This window comes from Macrobrachium rosenbergii, chromosome 1 (assembly GCF_040412425.1).
Source record: "Macrobrachium rosenbergii isolate ZJJX-2024 chromosome 1, ASM4041242v1, whole genome shotgun sequence".
In the NCBI taxonomy this organism is placed as follows: domain Eukaryota; kingdom Metazoa; phylum Arthropoda; class Malacostraca; order Decapoda; family Palaemonidae; genus Macrobrachium; species Macrobrachium rosenbergii.
Genome location: NC_089741.1, coordinates 56,353,518 through 56,368,404, shown reverse-complemented (window position 1 = coordinate 56,368,404; position 14,887 = coordinate 56,353,518). Strand labels below are relative to the sequence as shown.

The window sequence follows — 14,887 nt, the reverse complement described above, 5'->3', positions numbered from 1 at the left end:
TGATGGCTTAAGAGAATGAAATGCAAAATTAATTTTATTCAATTCCTTATTTTATCTTTCCAAATCTCCTTTGTTTCTGTTTGTATAATTCTATTACACATGTGATCTTGCAAATATATTAAGTTCTTTTTTGAGATTATTTTCTGTAAACAACTGCGCAGATGAATATAATCTCAAACTCTATCATGATTCAGCAAATGATTACTTATACTGTACTCTAGGAAAATATATTTCACATGTAAAATTATCTCCAGACGTTAAAATTAAAAGCAATTTTAAAACAATATTTCCCCAAACCCTTCAAAACAATAACTTCCTTTTTTCTCTTTTTTACTATAATTATAAGAAAACCATTGTCAACATAAACTTCGTAATCCTTCCAAACTTTTTTTTTTATTATGAAGTGAAATTTGAAGATATGTCAATTATGCAAATTCCTGACAATTTTTTCCTATCAACAAGCACCACCAAAAATCCTTATATTTCTATAATATCAGTGATTCTAATAACTCCCTTTATAAAGCCTTGATAGATGGCACAATAACATTTGCTTATTTCCAAGACAAAACAAAAGTTCGTGCTAAAATGCACATCTACAATATTTTTGTGAAGTCCCATATTGTTTATATCTGATTCAATACCCTGTAACATTTATCTACATAAAACAAAAATGAAAGGTACTAAGGAAGATACTATTCTGAAGTATTAATTAGTGAACTACAGTACAGCCATCTTTTATGACTTACTTTACATGACTTGAATTTGAGGATGCCCATGCCTATTCAAATACAGTGATCCCATGCAACCACACCTACCAAGACACCTTTTCTTTTAATCATAGTCTGTACTTTTCTGTCTTTCAGAAGTATTATGGCTCAAATTCAAGGAGAAAATTAACAAAGTTTTATTTATCTCAGGTCTTAGTAAAAAGTCTAAGTGAGATACAATGTTGAAAGAGGGTTCCATCTTCTCATGATGGTAATTATTTCTCTCTATACATCAAATTGTTTAAAATCAACCTTATAACCTAGATTGCAATGATCTTCAAACCTTACACAGTATCAATACTGTCTTTACCTTACTCATTTTTATCCTAGTTTCATGAAATTTGGAGTTTAGAATCCTACTTTACTCCACACTTGATTCAAGTACTATAGCCTAATCCTGGTCTATTAAAACTGTAGTAATTGTAAAGTTGTAATGGTTAAGTTATAAATGTGGTTTATCTAAAAAGAAACCTAGTGTACATTGTAAGTCATAATACAATAAACACAGAAGTAAAAGTAATGGTGGTAGGTTGCGTAATTTATCAACCATCCATTGAAATATCTGGACTACGAGTACCAAGTTGTCTTCTAGGACTGGCGACTTTCTTTTAAAGAAAGGCATGTTTTAGTTTAGGTATTTTTGATTCCATTGTTTACTCTGTAAACAACACTGACAGTGGTTTCCTGTCCCATTGCATCTGACAACAATGATGATTAAATTCTTAGTATGTTTCACTAAAATTATAGCAGCACCAGCAGAGTTTCATTTATAATAGTTTACAGTCTTCTACTAAGTCTTTTTTTCTTTAGGGGAACATCATGTAATAACTGCCTTATGTAGTATTCATATAATGAAAGGGAAGGTACAGACATTCTGGAACAATTTCATTTTACTAATAAAACCTGCAAGGACTGTCACTGTAGTCATATGTTTTGCCACCAGATGGTGCCAGAATGTTTACGTTCTTGTCATACTTCTTCATGACCACCCAATAAGGTGTGGGGAGGCTGGGTGGGTCTCCACTTCAAAACTAGGTATCCAAATATTGTAATTAATTTTATCATGAAAATCATAATTATCTGGAATGAATCTTACCTACTGTTAAAGTTAACAGATTACCACACTGAGTAAAGATGGTGGGTTAGTACAACCAGAGAAACAGGGTTCAGCCAAGCGAACTAAAAGCTTTTTTCAAAAGGGAAGAAAAAGCTTCTCAATATTTCTGCCTAACGTGTGATCCTTACTGGTAAGTACTGTCGCCAGATGTTGGGCCCACAACAGGGTGTAAGGTCCTCGTAGTGAGACTTGTCAGAGGATCCTTACAAGGAGAAATGAACGATCTCGTAGAGTACCGGTAACTCTTGTGCCTGAGTCAAAAGCCCATAACCGACAGTCCAAAACTAAAGACAACTACCACCGTCAGATAAGAAGGTGCACTTCTATACACCAAAAGTGTGCCTTCATGCTCCCAAAGTTCAATAGCGGGATTTCTAACAAATAACAGTAAGATAGAAAGCAAGGTTACTATCATATTCGGTCCAGAAGAAAGAATCCCCGCCGCAACGAAAGGACTAAGGGCTTAATACCTCATGCTAAAACTGAACATTTGCAAATAATGAGGCAAAACCAGTTATAACTCCCCTGAGCTGCAGGGCAACCTTCTCCAGAAGGATTTAAAGGAAATAAAGAAATATTTATGGTATGGAAGCCATGAGGATTATTTCCAAAAAAGGTAAAAACTCAGGAATCAACTCTGTGTGCATAGACTTTACCCATTTTGGACATAGGTGTGTTTGGCCTTCTAACACCACAGATAAATTCTTAACTTCTCCTCTTACAGGTTATGTCTGTCCAGGTAAACCCTTAGGAGTTCTAACTGGACATAAGGCAGCCACTATTCCATAGCTACCTAATTAGTTAGATTAGGTGCTGTCACAAATCTGGGAAGGGCTTGCAATTCTAAACCTTTTCTCAAGGGGTAAACCGAAAAGGGACGAAAACCGGTGGGGGCCCCAATCTTTGGCCTTAAGATCTTTTATCAAAATCCTAGTAAAATATATGTCAATAATTATTTTTCACCTGAACCAAATAAGGAGCAAAAGAAGGTGGAGCAGAATGAGAGAGAGGAATTAACCTAAGCTATCGGGTAGGTTAATGAAGGACAAGCAACACCAAAAGACAAAAGGAAAAGACTGAGTAGGCTTCTGGTGTGCCCTAACTAATTGTTTACATAAATCATTGGCCTCTAACATCTTTTGATACTACACAAAATTTACATCCTCTCATCAGATCACTCAAAATCTACAAATCAAGAAAACCGCACTCGTGCCAGGGCAGCTAGTCAAACTTAGGCTAGAAGGTATCTTGCAAAATCTAAACATTTGCTTTTCACAAAGTCTTTCCTATACAGCCTGATGCTTTCATCTCTGCTTGTTGTAGATGACAAAAAGCAAAAACAGAAACAAAGCACAGTACCGCACAGGAGAAAATTAGCCAGAAATTAACAAAATATTACAAACGACGACCTAACTGTCCATATAACAGGTCAGCATAAAGAAATGTAACAAGAACGTAAACATTCCAGCACCATCTGGTGGGAAAACAAAAAACCTCACAGGTTAGCCAAGCATATTCTGATTTTTTTTTTCTTTAATGCCGATCGCACCAAACAAACACCACGAAGATAAAGCCAACTTTAACAGTAAGTAAGATTCATTCCAAATAATGTAAAATATGGCTGTTAATATTTAGCTCCAGTTCAACACATCATAGCTTCAAAAAAAGTCTCTGGTCACACTCATGTGGAAGCAGGCATGATAGCTACAGTTTCAACTCGCTCGGCAGCTGAAATTTTGAAATTTACAGTAGCACGTTTGTTTTGTTTAGGTGACTAGCCCCGCCCACTTTCAGTGAAAGAGAGGAACAACTTAGCAAAGAGCTTCAATTTGTTTGTGCCCTTTCATGCGAGGGGAGGAGGGAGGGCTCCGATTCTGTAATTACTTGGTAAGTACATTATGAAACAATTTTATCATAAAAATAACATTTTCATTAAGTAACTTACCAAGTAATTACTACATAGCTGAATCCAACACTGACAGGAGGTGGGATACATGGGCATATTCTACCCCAAGACATTAGTAGTGGTAATGAATTTGAGAATAGAAAAGTTGCTAGCACTGATACAATGCTTGTTGTTTCCTTACCTGGTAAGAGAGGTACTGCAGGTAGATACTGCCTCTGGTTGGTGCTCATCTGAACCTGTAGTGGCATGGTGGTATAGCCATGGAGCACCTCTACTTAAGTGGGAGCTTTGTAGCGAAGGGCATTTCCGATGGCTAGCAAAGCATCAACAGTTGCCACTGCCCTGGGCGCAGGATCACAAAAAGAACCAAACAACACTGTCACCTACACCACATAATAAAAAGCCACTACCCATCCATTAACAAAAAACTGGTGGGTACTCCAAGTACATGGTACCCCCAGGCTTCCCTAAGACTCGACTCCCTATGTCAACGCGAAGAAAACAAGGATAGAAGGAATGCTTCCTACGCTTCATCCCCCAAAACCATGCCAGCCACTGACAACGGACCCAGGGTACTGCAATTTTCATATAGTTTCCACTTCACGCAAGTAATGAGTTACAAAAATCAAATTACACCTCCAATACATCAACTGAAGAACAGAGGAGAGAGAAGTTATGTCTAAAAGCTAACAAGGTAGCAACCGCTCTGATCTCGTGAGCTTTAACTTTAAATGAAGGCAAGACTTCCTCTCCAACCCAAGAATACACTTCTCTAATAAGATCCCTTAGAAGTAACAATAAGGCATTCTTAGAAAAGGGTTTAATGGATTTTTCACAGAGCACCATAGATTACTACCAGGTCTTCCGATTCTCTCAGTCCTATGCTCTCTCTTCCCCTTCTGGGCCCAGGATCTCCATTAATTTTTAACGGTAAAAGAACGAGGCCAGGGCCTTGATGGAGTCTTGTTCTTAGCCAGAAAACCAAGGGTAAAAGAACATATTACATCTCCTTGTGAGTACCCAATCCTCTTGTCCATAGCATGAATCTCACTGACTCGCTTAGCCCTTCCTGAAGCCACAAAGAAGAGGGTCTTCCTAGTAAGATCCCTTAACGTCGTTGAATGCAGGGGCTCGAAATGGGAACCAGAGAGCCATTTCAGAACCACATCTAGGTTCCATGAGACCAACTCTAACTTCTTCTGTTTGGATGTGTCGAAGGATTTAATAAGGTCAGAAAGATCCTGGTTTGTAGACAGATCCAAACCTCTATGACAAAACTTAAGAGCCCAACATGTCCCTGTAACCCCTAATGGTAGAGGAGGACAGACCTCTAGAGGACCTCAAATAGAGCAGAGTCTGTTATCTGTATTATGGACATCTGAAAAGACAAGATGATACATCTTCTACAGCAGTTGCAGAAGACTGTCCACTTAACTTGATAGACCTTGCTAGAGGAATGATGTCTACGCTTTGAAATAGCCTCTTGCAGCCAATCTTGAAGAGCCTTTCGCTCCAATGAGTTTTCCGATAGTCTGAATCCTGTCAGGGCAAGAGTGGATAATCCTTGATGGAAATACCTGAAATGAGGCTGTCTGAGAAGACTTGGTTTTTGTGGAAGTAGCCTCGGAAAGCTTACTAGTTGTCCAAGGAGATATGGGTACCAATCCTTCAAAGGTCAAAACAGGGCTATTAAGGTCATCGTCACATTTTGGTGGGCACAAAACTTGTTTAAAACTTCCCTTACCATGCTGAATGGTGGGAGTGCATACAGGTCCATGTTTGACCAATCCTGTAGCATGGCATCTGTCACCCACACTAGAGGGTCTGGGGCTGGTAATCAGAAAAGTGGAAGGCGATGATTTGAGGAGGTTGCAAAGAGGTCCAGGGTTGGCTTTCCTCACAGTCTCCACAGTTCTCAGGAAGAATTGCAGCACTCTCATATGGAGTCTTTCCAATCTGACAAACTGCTCTATGGAGGCCAGAGTTCCCAAAAGACTCATCCACTGGTTGGCTGAGCAGGATTGGAGAGAGAGAAAATCATTCACTGTCTGCAGGCAGGATTCTACTCTCTTGGGGAAAGGAAAAGCCCAAAAATTCCAAGAGGTGATCGTCATTCCCAAATAAGTATTTCCGGTATCAGAGTCAGTTGGGACTTCTGCACGTTGACTAATAATCCTAAATTCTGAGCTGGGAAAAGGGTCTTCTGAAGGTCTTCTGTGCACTTCTCCTTCAAAGCGGATAAGGAGCCAATCATCCAAATAAAGGGAGATATTGATGCCCATAGAGTAAATACTTGAGGAGCTGTAGCTAGCCTGAAGCACAAGGCTCGAAACTGATAGACTCTGTGTTGGAAAACGAACCTGGGGTACTTCCTGGAGTCTGAATGGATGGGGACATGGAAGTAAGCATCCTGCATATCGATGGTAATCATCCAATCGCCCTGATGAATGGATGACAGGACAGTCTGGTTCGTTTCCATCCTGAATTTTGTCTTCTGGACAAAGAAATTCAGGGCGCTGACATCTAGGACAGGTCTCCAACCTCCCGAAGACTTGGGAACTACAAAAAGACGGTTGTAGAATCCCTCTGATCTGATGTTCTCGACCACCTCTACTGCCCTCTTCCTGAGGAAGGAAGAAACTTCTTCCGAGAGGGCCAAATACTAATCCGAGCCTACTGAGTAGGCAGTCAATACAGTGGGAGTACAGGCAGTCCCCGGTTATCTAAGGGGGTTCTGTTCCCGATGGCATAACGATAACCGAAAATTGGAGATAATAGCACCAATTAACCAGGGATCGGCGTTGCTGTTAATTGGGGATTGGCACATATTGGCACCGAAAATACAGTTATCGTCCTCGCTAGCCAGATCACCAATAACCAGGGACTGCCTGTATTGACTAAAGGTGGCCTCTCCCTGAACGGGGTGGAATAGCCCTCCCTCAGGACTTTCACAATCCAGCACTCTTCTGCTCCCTTCATGCTCCATCTCTCCCACAAATGGAGTCTGTCTCCCACTAGGACACGGAGGACAGAGTCTTCACTTCCGAGATGAAGGCTTGGAGGAGGACTTCTTAACTGCACGTGCAGAGAAACAAACACTTGACCGAGGTCTAGACTGGCACCTCTGTCTGCCGCTAAGAAAAGGCCAAGGCTGGAGAGGAGATACCGACTTGGCGCCAAAGGTGGCCAACTCCTTAGGGCATCTTGTTGACTGAGGCAAGAGGTCCTGTGTGGACTTCTTTTGGAAGTCCAAAGCAATCTCGCTCACTTGGACTGGGGAAACAGATGGTGACAATCTAGAGGAGAGGAGGGAAGAGAAGAGCTGAATTCTGTGAAGCAGTAACCCCCTTCGTGGTGAACAAACACCAAAGCTCCCTCTTCTTAAGATCCCCCATAGCAAAGAGGGAGGGGTCAATTCCTGGGAGCCATCTCTAATGCCCTTGTCTGTGCACAAGAGGACACTGAGCCAGTCCACAGCACAGTCTTCTGCTAAAGTGGAGTTGTCTTGAATCTTCCTTGCAAGAGCTCCAATTGACCAATCTAAAAAACTCAAGACCTCAAAAGCCTTAAAAATATTCTCAAGTGATTGAGCTTCGTCGATGAGAACATCACTTACACCGACGAGAAAGCTGACCTATGCGATGAGTCAATAAGCCCGGAGAAGTTCCCCTGGGAGGAGGCAGTAACTCCCAAAGGCGGCGCTTCTCCTGTGGCGTATGACAAATACCTCCTGCGAGACAGCCAAGAGGGAGGAAAACTAATAGAGGCCTTCCCTTGTTCTCTCTTCTCTGAAGCCAACCTTCAATTTCACTCAATGCCTTCCTAAAAGAGGATGAAAGAACCAATTTAGGGAGCCTGGAAGAGTCAACATTTTGGTTACTCATCATGAAGGCAGAAGCAGGCAAAACTGGGGCTGCAGGATAAAAAAAAAAGTCAGGAAAGCTTAGCAGCAAATACCATAGCAGGGCGGCATAAGTTGAGGGAGCAGTGTCTGATCCATGTCTTCCTCTTCAGATGAGATCAGGGACAAAGGCAAGTCCATCAAAGTCTTAGCTAAGGGAGGTGCCTTCTTAAGCAATCCCAAAAGTCATCAAGTTGACGCTGGATGGGCGCCAACGACGCATCAAATACCACAGGCATGGGAGGAACTGAAGCAGACAGCTGACAAGGAGGACCCGGGCACACAGAAGCTGGCGCCGAAAGGGTGGGAGTTGGCGCTGGGTGTTTGAAAGCCGAGACTCTGTGTTCAGGGAGGCGCTGGGCATTCAGGTGCTGCTGGGTGCTCGGACACTGCTGGGTGCTCAGAAGTGGTAGATGGGTGCTCGTGAGACGACTGACGCTTGGACGAGGACGATGAGTGCTTAAGAGTACAGGCAGAGCGCTTGGGAGCCAAGTACCAGTGCTATACCACAGGGTGCTCAGGAGAAAAGTGTTCTGGACTGTCCCAGCAGCTGCAGGAAGGCTGAGGACTGCTAGAAGGTTCTCTGAACCTTTTACAGGGCAGTGGAGTAAAGCAGCCCACATCCGCTGCATGCCTTTTTAAAGGGCGAGACTCGTCCACCAAATGCCACTGGCGCCTCATCAGGACTGGACGCCTCCGAACTAGAGGACAAACAATGCACTGCTTTGACACCTTTCCAATAGCTGTCTGTTATAGCCTGGGAAACAGGAACAGGCTCGATTGAGGGGACGACTACCCATGGGCAGACCCCACCAACCTCCCTTGGACTTCCAGTATGCCCCCTCCCAGATTTAGGGGAGTATGACTGGGACCTTTGTCTAGAAGAAGCCATCTCCACCACTAACACTTCACTGGCACTCTTATCATTCACTTTGTCCATTAGGACCTTAATGGATGCTACTAATTGTTCCCTAGTGCTCACAATTAGACCTAATTTCTGGTCAACCCTTGATTCAAGACTGGCAATGGGATCGGGGTCAGAAGAGGGGGAGCCAGGCAAAGGAGTAGGTGGTACAATCAGAGGGCTAGGGATGGGAGGCACAGGGGAAGAGATAACAGGAATATTAGCATCAATAGAAGACTTGGGAGAAGAATCCTGACTAACTGAAGTCTTACTATCGGTTCTAGTAGCCGCCTTTCTCTTCCTGTCTCCTTCTAATTTGGCTAAAAGCAATTTTAAAACTTTCCATCTCTTGTCATCCCAGTCCTCACACTCGTTACAAGTCAAATCCCTAGAACAAGCTTGCCCCCTACAGTCAGTGCAAAGGGTATGTGAATCACATGATGCCTTAGTCAAACTAGTACTGCAGCCTTTGCTGCATAACAAATACTAGCAGAACTTGAGTCTGACATGCTACTGTGCAAACAAGTCTCAGTCTAGGCAAAAAAGTCTTATTTTGGTGACAGAAGTCTACAATCAAGAAAATAAGTCTTAATTCAGACAAAAACAGGTCCCCAAAAGAAAACCTAACACTCGCTAAATGTGCCGAAGGCTACCAAAGGTAAAATACTTCACCAATTGGAAAAACCTCAACCAGAAAGCAGACAGAACTCCAATACAAGCTGATTTCTCACAACCGACATTCAGTCATAAGCCAGCAGAAACAAATTAAAGTTCTTTGTTAAGTTGTTCCTCTCTTTCCCTGAAAGTAGGTGGGGCTAGTCATCTACACAAAACAAAAGCAGCACTACCACGAATTTCAAAATTTAAGCTGCTGTGCGAGTTGAAACTATAGCTATGTAATTACTTGGTAAGTTACTTATATGATATGTGGATGTTATTGTAGCGAGTTCAATGATATTTACTAGCAGAAGGAATAGCTCCTGCTTTACACTGAGGGAGGGCATTTCTTTTAAAATGTAAAGTGTTTTTAGGGTGCATAGGCAGCAGCCATCCTGTTCACTATCAACGACATTTGTGTTTAATATCAAGCCCTGACTGGTCAGTCTAATATTGTGCTAGTCACAGTTGTGCCTTCTTATGGTGTCACCTAGAACGTAGTATAAGATCCTCTAAGAGATAAGCATCTATAACCACATTTCACAATAATGAAATGACCAAGACTCCCTAGTGAGATATCCTGAAGAACCAGACCTGCAGGTTACCCTGTCACGTTGTCACTGAGATTACAGAAAAGGACCATAGTTCTGTATAATCAGTTACCTAATTCACATGGGAGAAGCACCAGTCAGTCAATGACGAATGCCAGAGAACAGTCTCCATAGGATAAATACCACTTTCACAACAGCCACCACATAAATAAGAAGGGAAACTGCTTTTTAATTGTGTACCTCAGTGAATTTCATTGAGACATGCTGTGTTCAACTGCAGCAAAACATTAACAGCCAAGTTTTACATTTCCTGATTGTACACATTATATTTGTTAGTAAAATGAAAACTCAAATTACTGTGACCTTCATTAAATGAATTAATTTACTTATTACAATATGAAGGGAGTTTTAGAATTATTAGCATAATCATCAAATTAAATTCTACTGATGCGGCCATAACTTTTGGTGAAACATGTTTATAAGAGGGGTCTCCTAAATACTTAGCACTAATTTTTCTCCAAAATATTTTTGTATTACAGTATGTACTATCATGACTGCATCCCTAACAGGAGAAAATCAGTACTGTATTGTATCCAATGATGAAGAGTGTGAATAATCTCAGAGCACCTGAATGACTACTGATTATTAGAACATCAAGTTATATCAGTGGTTCATCCATCCCTAAAACCTATGGCATGCTTACCTCATATGGTGCTTAGTTCAACTTGAGGTCCTGACTCCTCCTTCAATGAACTCCATTTACTTCCTCCACTACAATAACTTCCATTTGTCAAGCAACACTAGCCCCATCTATGTATCATTAACTACTCTCTACTACTTTCCTTAAGAATATGGAATCTGTGCTAACATCACACTTCTCACTAGGCTCAAGTACCAATCTCCCCATATTATGTCATTAAGCTGAAGATTTTCATTCTATTTGTCATTCTAGGCATTTACTATTGTTAAGCTTAAAGAAAACAATGAACCATAAAACTTAAATAAAAAAAATATATCTTTGTCCAGCTTTCATGCTAATAGTTTGCAATAACCCTAAATCACTTAAAACAGTCCTGAAGTCACCATTCATAAATCTTTGAAAACAAAAATACAGTACAACAAATTAATGCAAGATCATGCACTATTATGTAATCATCTTTGTAAACAGAAAGTGAAAACATGGTGAACTCACTACAATAATTTGTCACTTCTGGAACTGATTTTGCTAAAAATATCAGTAATAAACAAAACACATCAAGCCTCATAAATCAACTTTCATCTGTACTTAATTTGCACACCTATCAAATGGTTAGCAAATCATATCAAACTAAGGCACAAAAAACAAAATATTAATAATGTAAAATACATGTGTTAACAAGTTAGTGCAGTCCAGTAAGCAAGATTATGTTCAAAAGCTTTTTTTTCTTTTTCAAATATAAAAAACACATCATTTCACTCCACCAACATACCATTTTGAGGAACTGGAATACAACAGGAGAAGATTGATGGAAAAGAAAGAGTATAAAGAAAAGAACAGTAATAAAATAGTCTTTAAATCACAGCACATTAAAATGAGAAAAATCATATAAAATAAAGTACAGTCCTCTGTTAAAGTGATAGTTTTTCTATCAATTTTTAATTTTTGAAATTTTCCTAGTATAGAATCTACCATTACTTAAAAACTACTGAACAGTTTAAAAAAGATTAAAGAATATTTTCTATATATTGGACTTCCACTGTTTACAGTAGTAAACCTCTTGTCATTTCCAGATACATTCAGTGAACAAAGTCTGAAATAAATACAGCTCAGTACAACAAACTTTCCACTATTCAAGTAAAAAAGTCTGACATGAAGAGGGCTCAGTATTTAAAGATAAGATATAAATTATAATTAATTTCATGCACTTTCTGTTATCAATAAATATATGCTATGCAGAACTGATACCTTGGGCAAAAAGCATTCCAATGATTTGGTAAATGTAATGAGGAAAAGAATGAAGTCCTCTCTTATCTACCCTTATAAATCCCAAGTGGTGAAAAAGGGGCAAAATAAGGAAATGGGCAATATCCTACCCACTTGGCCTATACAGTACCCTTGCAAGGGTTCTGAATACAGTACCTATATGAAAATTTATAGGCTAGGCTAAGCTAGCATAGGGTTTGAGAGGTTTTATAGCCTATGCTATGCGTACTAGTAAGCTAGCGGCTAAGCAGATTGAGAAGTATCCAACTACAGTAATAGACAACTATCATGTATAATGCAAGGAAATTAAAATAATTCAGTACATTTCATTTAGCCTGAATTACTGAATGTGTAAGTTCATATGCCAGGTTAGCCTAGGCAATTATGATTCACAGCATAAACTATGCTGGTCCAAAATGGAGAATATAGTGCAGTAATAATACTGTGGTAAACTACCATAAAAGGTCAAAATCAAATACAAAGACACAAAAAAAAAATATGCAATCATCCTGTTAGAAAGGTAAGCCTTCATATGTCAGTAATAGTAAAAAACAAAAATTTTACTCCTTAAAACTCAACTCCACTCATATTCATGGTTGAACTAGAAGATCATTTAAGTTACTAATTAAAGAAATTTAAATTCACACTTAGAAGAATGACCTAGGTTTTCTGTTCCAGGCCATACTGACCTGCTGCTTCTCCTGAACAACCTTTACAGTACAACAGCCAGCAACATCATATCAGGCAGTCTATAAGAGCAATTATGAGTTTTAAAAGTACAAGGCTGTGCAAAAAAGCTATTTAAGTACTGTAATAGTTATCTTTATGATTACATGAAATCATTAAGTTCCATTAAAGTAATGGTTACAATGACAAAATATATGATTAACCCCTTATCCTCTTCTTTCCCCATTATTTTAAATAATAAAAAGTAAATTGTTAATAGAATCATTTCCTTCTCAGGAATGAAGATGTAAGATGTACAAAAAGAGATTATTTTTATAACTTCCCAAGAAAGAAAAAGTGGTTAGCAAATTAACTCTACTTCTAAATTAAACCTTAATGCAAAGCGAATAAACCTCCCACATGTCAAACAATTGAACATGAAAGTGGAGTGGCAGAACCAGAACGTCTGGGAGACCGAAATAGCCTGGCACCAGAAGAGTGCCCTTGAGAAGCTACCAATGCACCCTTCAAGGGAGATTCTGACAAACAAGGGTTAAATAACAGGAGAACCAAATAGGATCCCAGATAGGGATTGTTAGGAGTCTCTAGTCTCCTGAAAGGCCTGGGAAACAGAATTAGATCTACAACAAGCACACTGATCTAAAATCAAATCTTCTACACCTTGTCCAGCTGAACTCTGTTTGATCTTGCCACTCACATCCTCCAGCAAATGAGCTCCAACCTGTATTCAACTAACACCTGGTTGATCAGAGGGAGGAGACAATGGGCACATGCCACTTCCTCTTCCCAACATACCCTGCTTACCTGTACCTCCAACAGTTGGGGTGTCACAGGATGTGGCTAAGCTATGGCTAACATAGTGGGAGGGCATTGGCTCTTCCTCTGTCACAGGGGAGGAAGCTAGAAAAAGGACAATTCATTGGGGTTGGTAATGAAGAAAGTGTAGCAGTGATACTCTTCAACAAGTTTTGAATGAAGTCCTATGACTTGCTACATTGGATTCAAATTTCCCAAACCTCATACCCTGAGCTTAAATAGTGAAGAAAAGCCCTTTGAGGAAGAATTACTAGGTACACAGGAACAGAGGAAATAACTACTCTGATGCTTGTGAAAACTAGAAAGGCTCTTACTTCTACCATTACTTTCTATCCTAGCTTTAGCAATATCTCTTTGCTCTCTTCTTCTTCTTCTTGTTAGCTTCTCACCTCTTTTTAAACTTCAAAATCATTATTTATATCATCATCAAGCCAAGCTGCAACAGTCATTGAAAGAGCAATCCTTGCCCGTATATTTTATGTACAGCTTATGACATTACAAGCTAGGGAGTCAAGATGGGTGTTACCCTCCTACTTTACATATTCTAAACTTTTGTCATTATCTTCCTGAGTAACCATCCTCAATAATGGAAAAACCAAATTAACATCAAATTAAAAAAAAAAAAAAAGCCAAACCAACAAGAATAATATGTCAACAGTACTCTCCAGAAAAAACTGGATGAAAAAAAAATAAATGCTTGAGCCAGCACTTCACTCAAACGGGATGGGTCACAGATAGTACCAACTAATCAATCCTATGAATTTTTTGTCCTCCCACCTGATGCAGAGAATACAGCTATCATAACAGAGATAGAGATGTTAGATTCATTTAAAAAATTAATTATATGAGTAAAATGAATCAATCTAGAAAATCAGGGTTCTTTTTCCCATTGCTTCTTATTCCTCTTATAAAGCACCATTTGGAAAATTTATTTCCTAACAATTTATAGTTACTTGCTTTTCTACAATTCCTACCCTTGACTAGCTGTCATGAATGTTACAGGCTTTAATACCTATGTGCACAATTATATGTACAGTGAAAAATGAATCGTTTACAAAACAGCAAGAAAAAATCTGATTAGAGCAACTCCAACACTGTTGCACTTACATTTATTCTGTTTTGTAATGCACTTACATTTATTATGTGTTTGTAATAAAGGTCCAAAAATGTAGACTTTGTAGTTTGAAATTCTAAAAAATTCCAGAACCTTTAGTGTGCATATTTTTTTCACACTTCTTTTTACTCTTCATTTATACATTCTAAACAATGCCAAACAAAAGCAAAATAAAGCTGTTCAGTATAAAATGTAATATAGATATACAGTACAGACATAAATTGTTGCTATAGGGTTTACTCACGAAGTAGTGTAAAGTACTACTGTATATAGTACACTGACTTTAATGTTAGGGTAATGTGGAAAAACAAATGGTATACAGTAGCATAAATGAAATGTGCTCAAGAGAAAGTGGCTTTGTTTCAAGTTTCAAACAGCTAGTTAGATGTTGCATAACATGTTTTGCTGCATAAAGTTTGTAAGTTATAAAGAATAAAGGTGCAACAGAAGCGTTCTTGTTGGAGTTTTAATTTGAATGCAATACTCGACAACTTTGTAACACTA

General features: G+C 39.3%; 1 protein-coding gene across 13 annotated transcripts in view; it reads right to left on the bottom strand.

The window, feature by feature from the left end:
• Positions 1 to 14,887, bottom strand: part of LOC136838640 (pyruvate kinase-like) — a 96,961-nt gene that overhangs the window by 42,034 nt on the left and 40,040 nt on the right. For 3 of the 13 annotated variants that reach the window (XR_010853066.1, XM_067103977.1, XM_067103951.1), the window contains exon 9: positions 11,273 to 11,284. The exons of the other annotated variants lie outside the window; for them this stretch is intronic. Coding sequence is in view for 2 of the 3 variants with exons in the window: in XM_067103977.1 (XP_066960078.1) it covers positions 11,273 to 11,284 (12 nt within the window). In the remaining variant the exon portion in view is untranslated. The remainder of the gene's footprint in view (positions 1 to 11,272; positions 11,285 to 14,887) is intronic. 13 annotated transcript variants of the gene reach the window in all.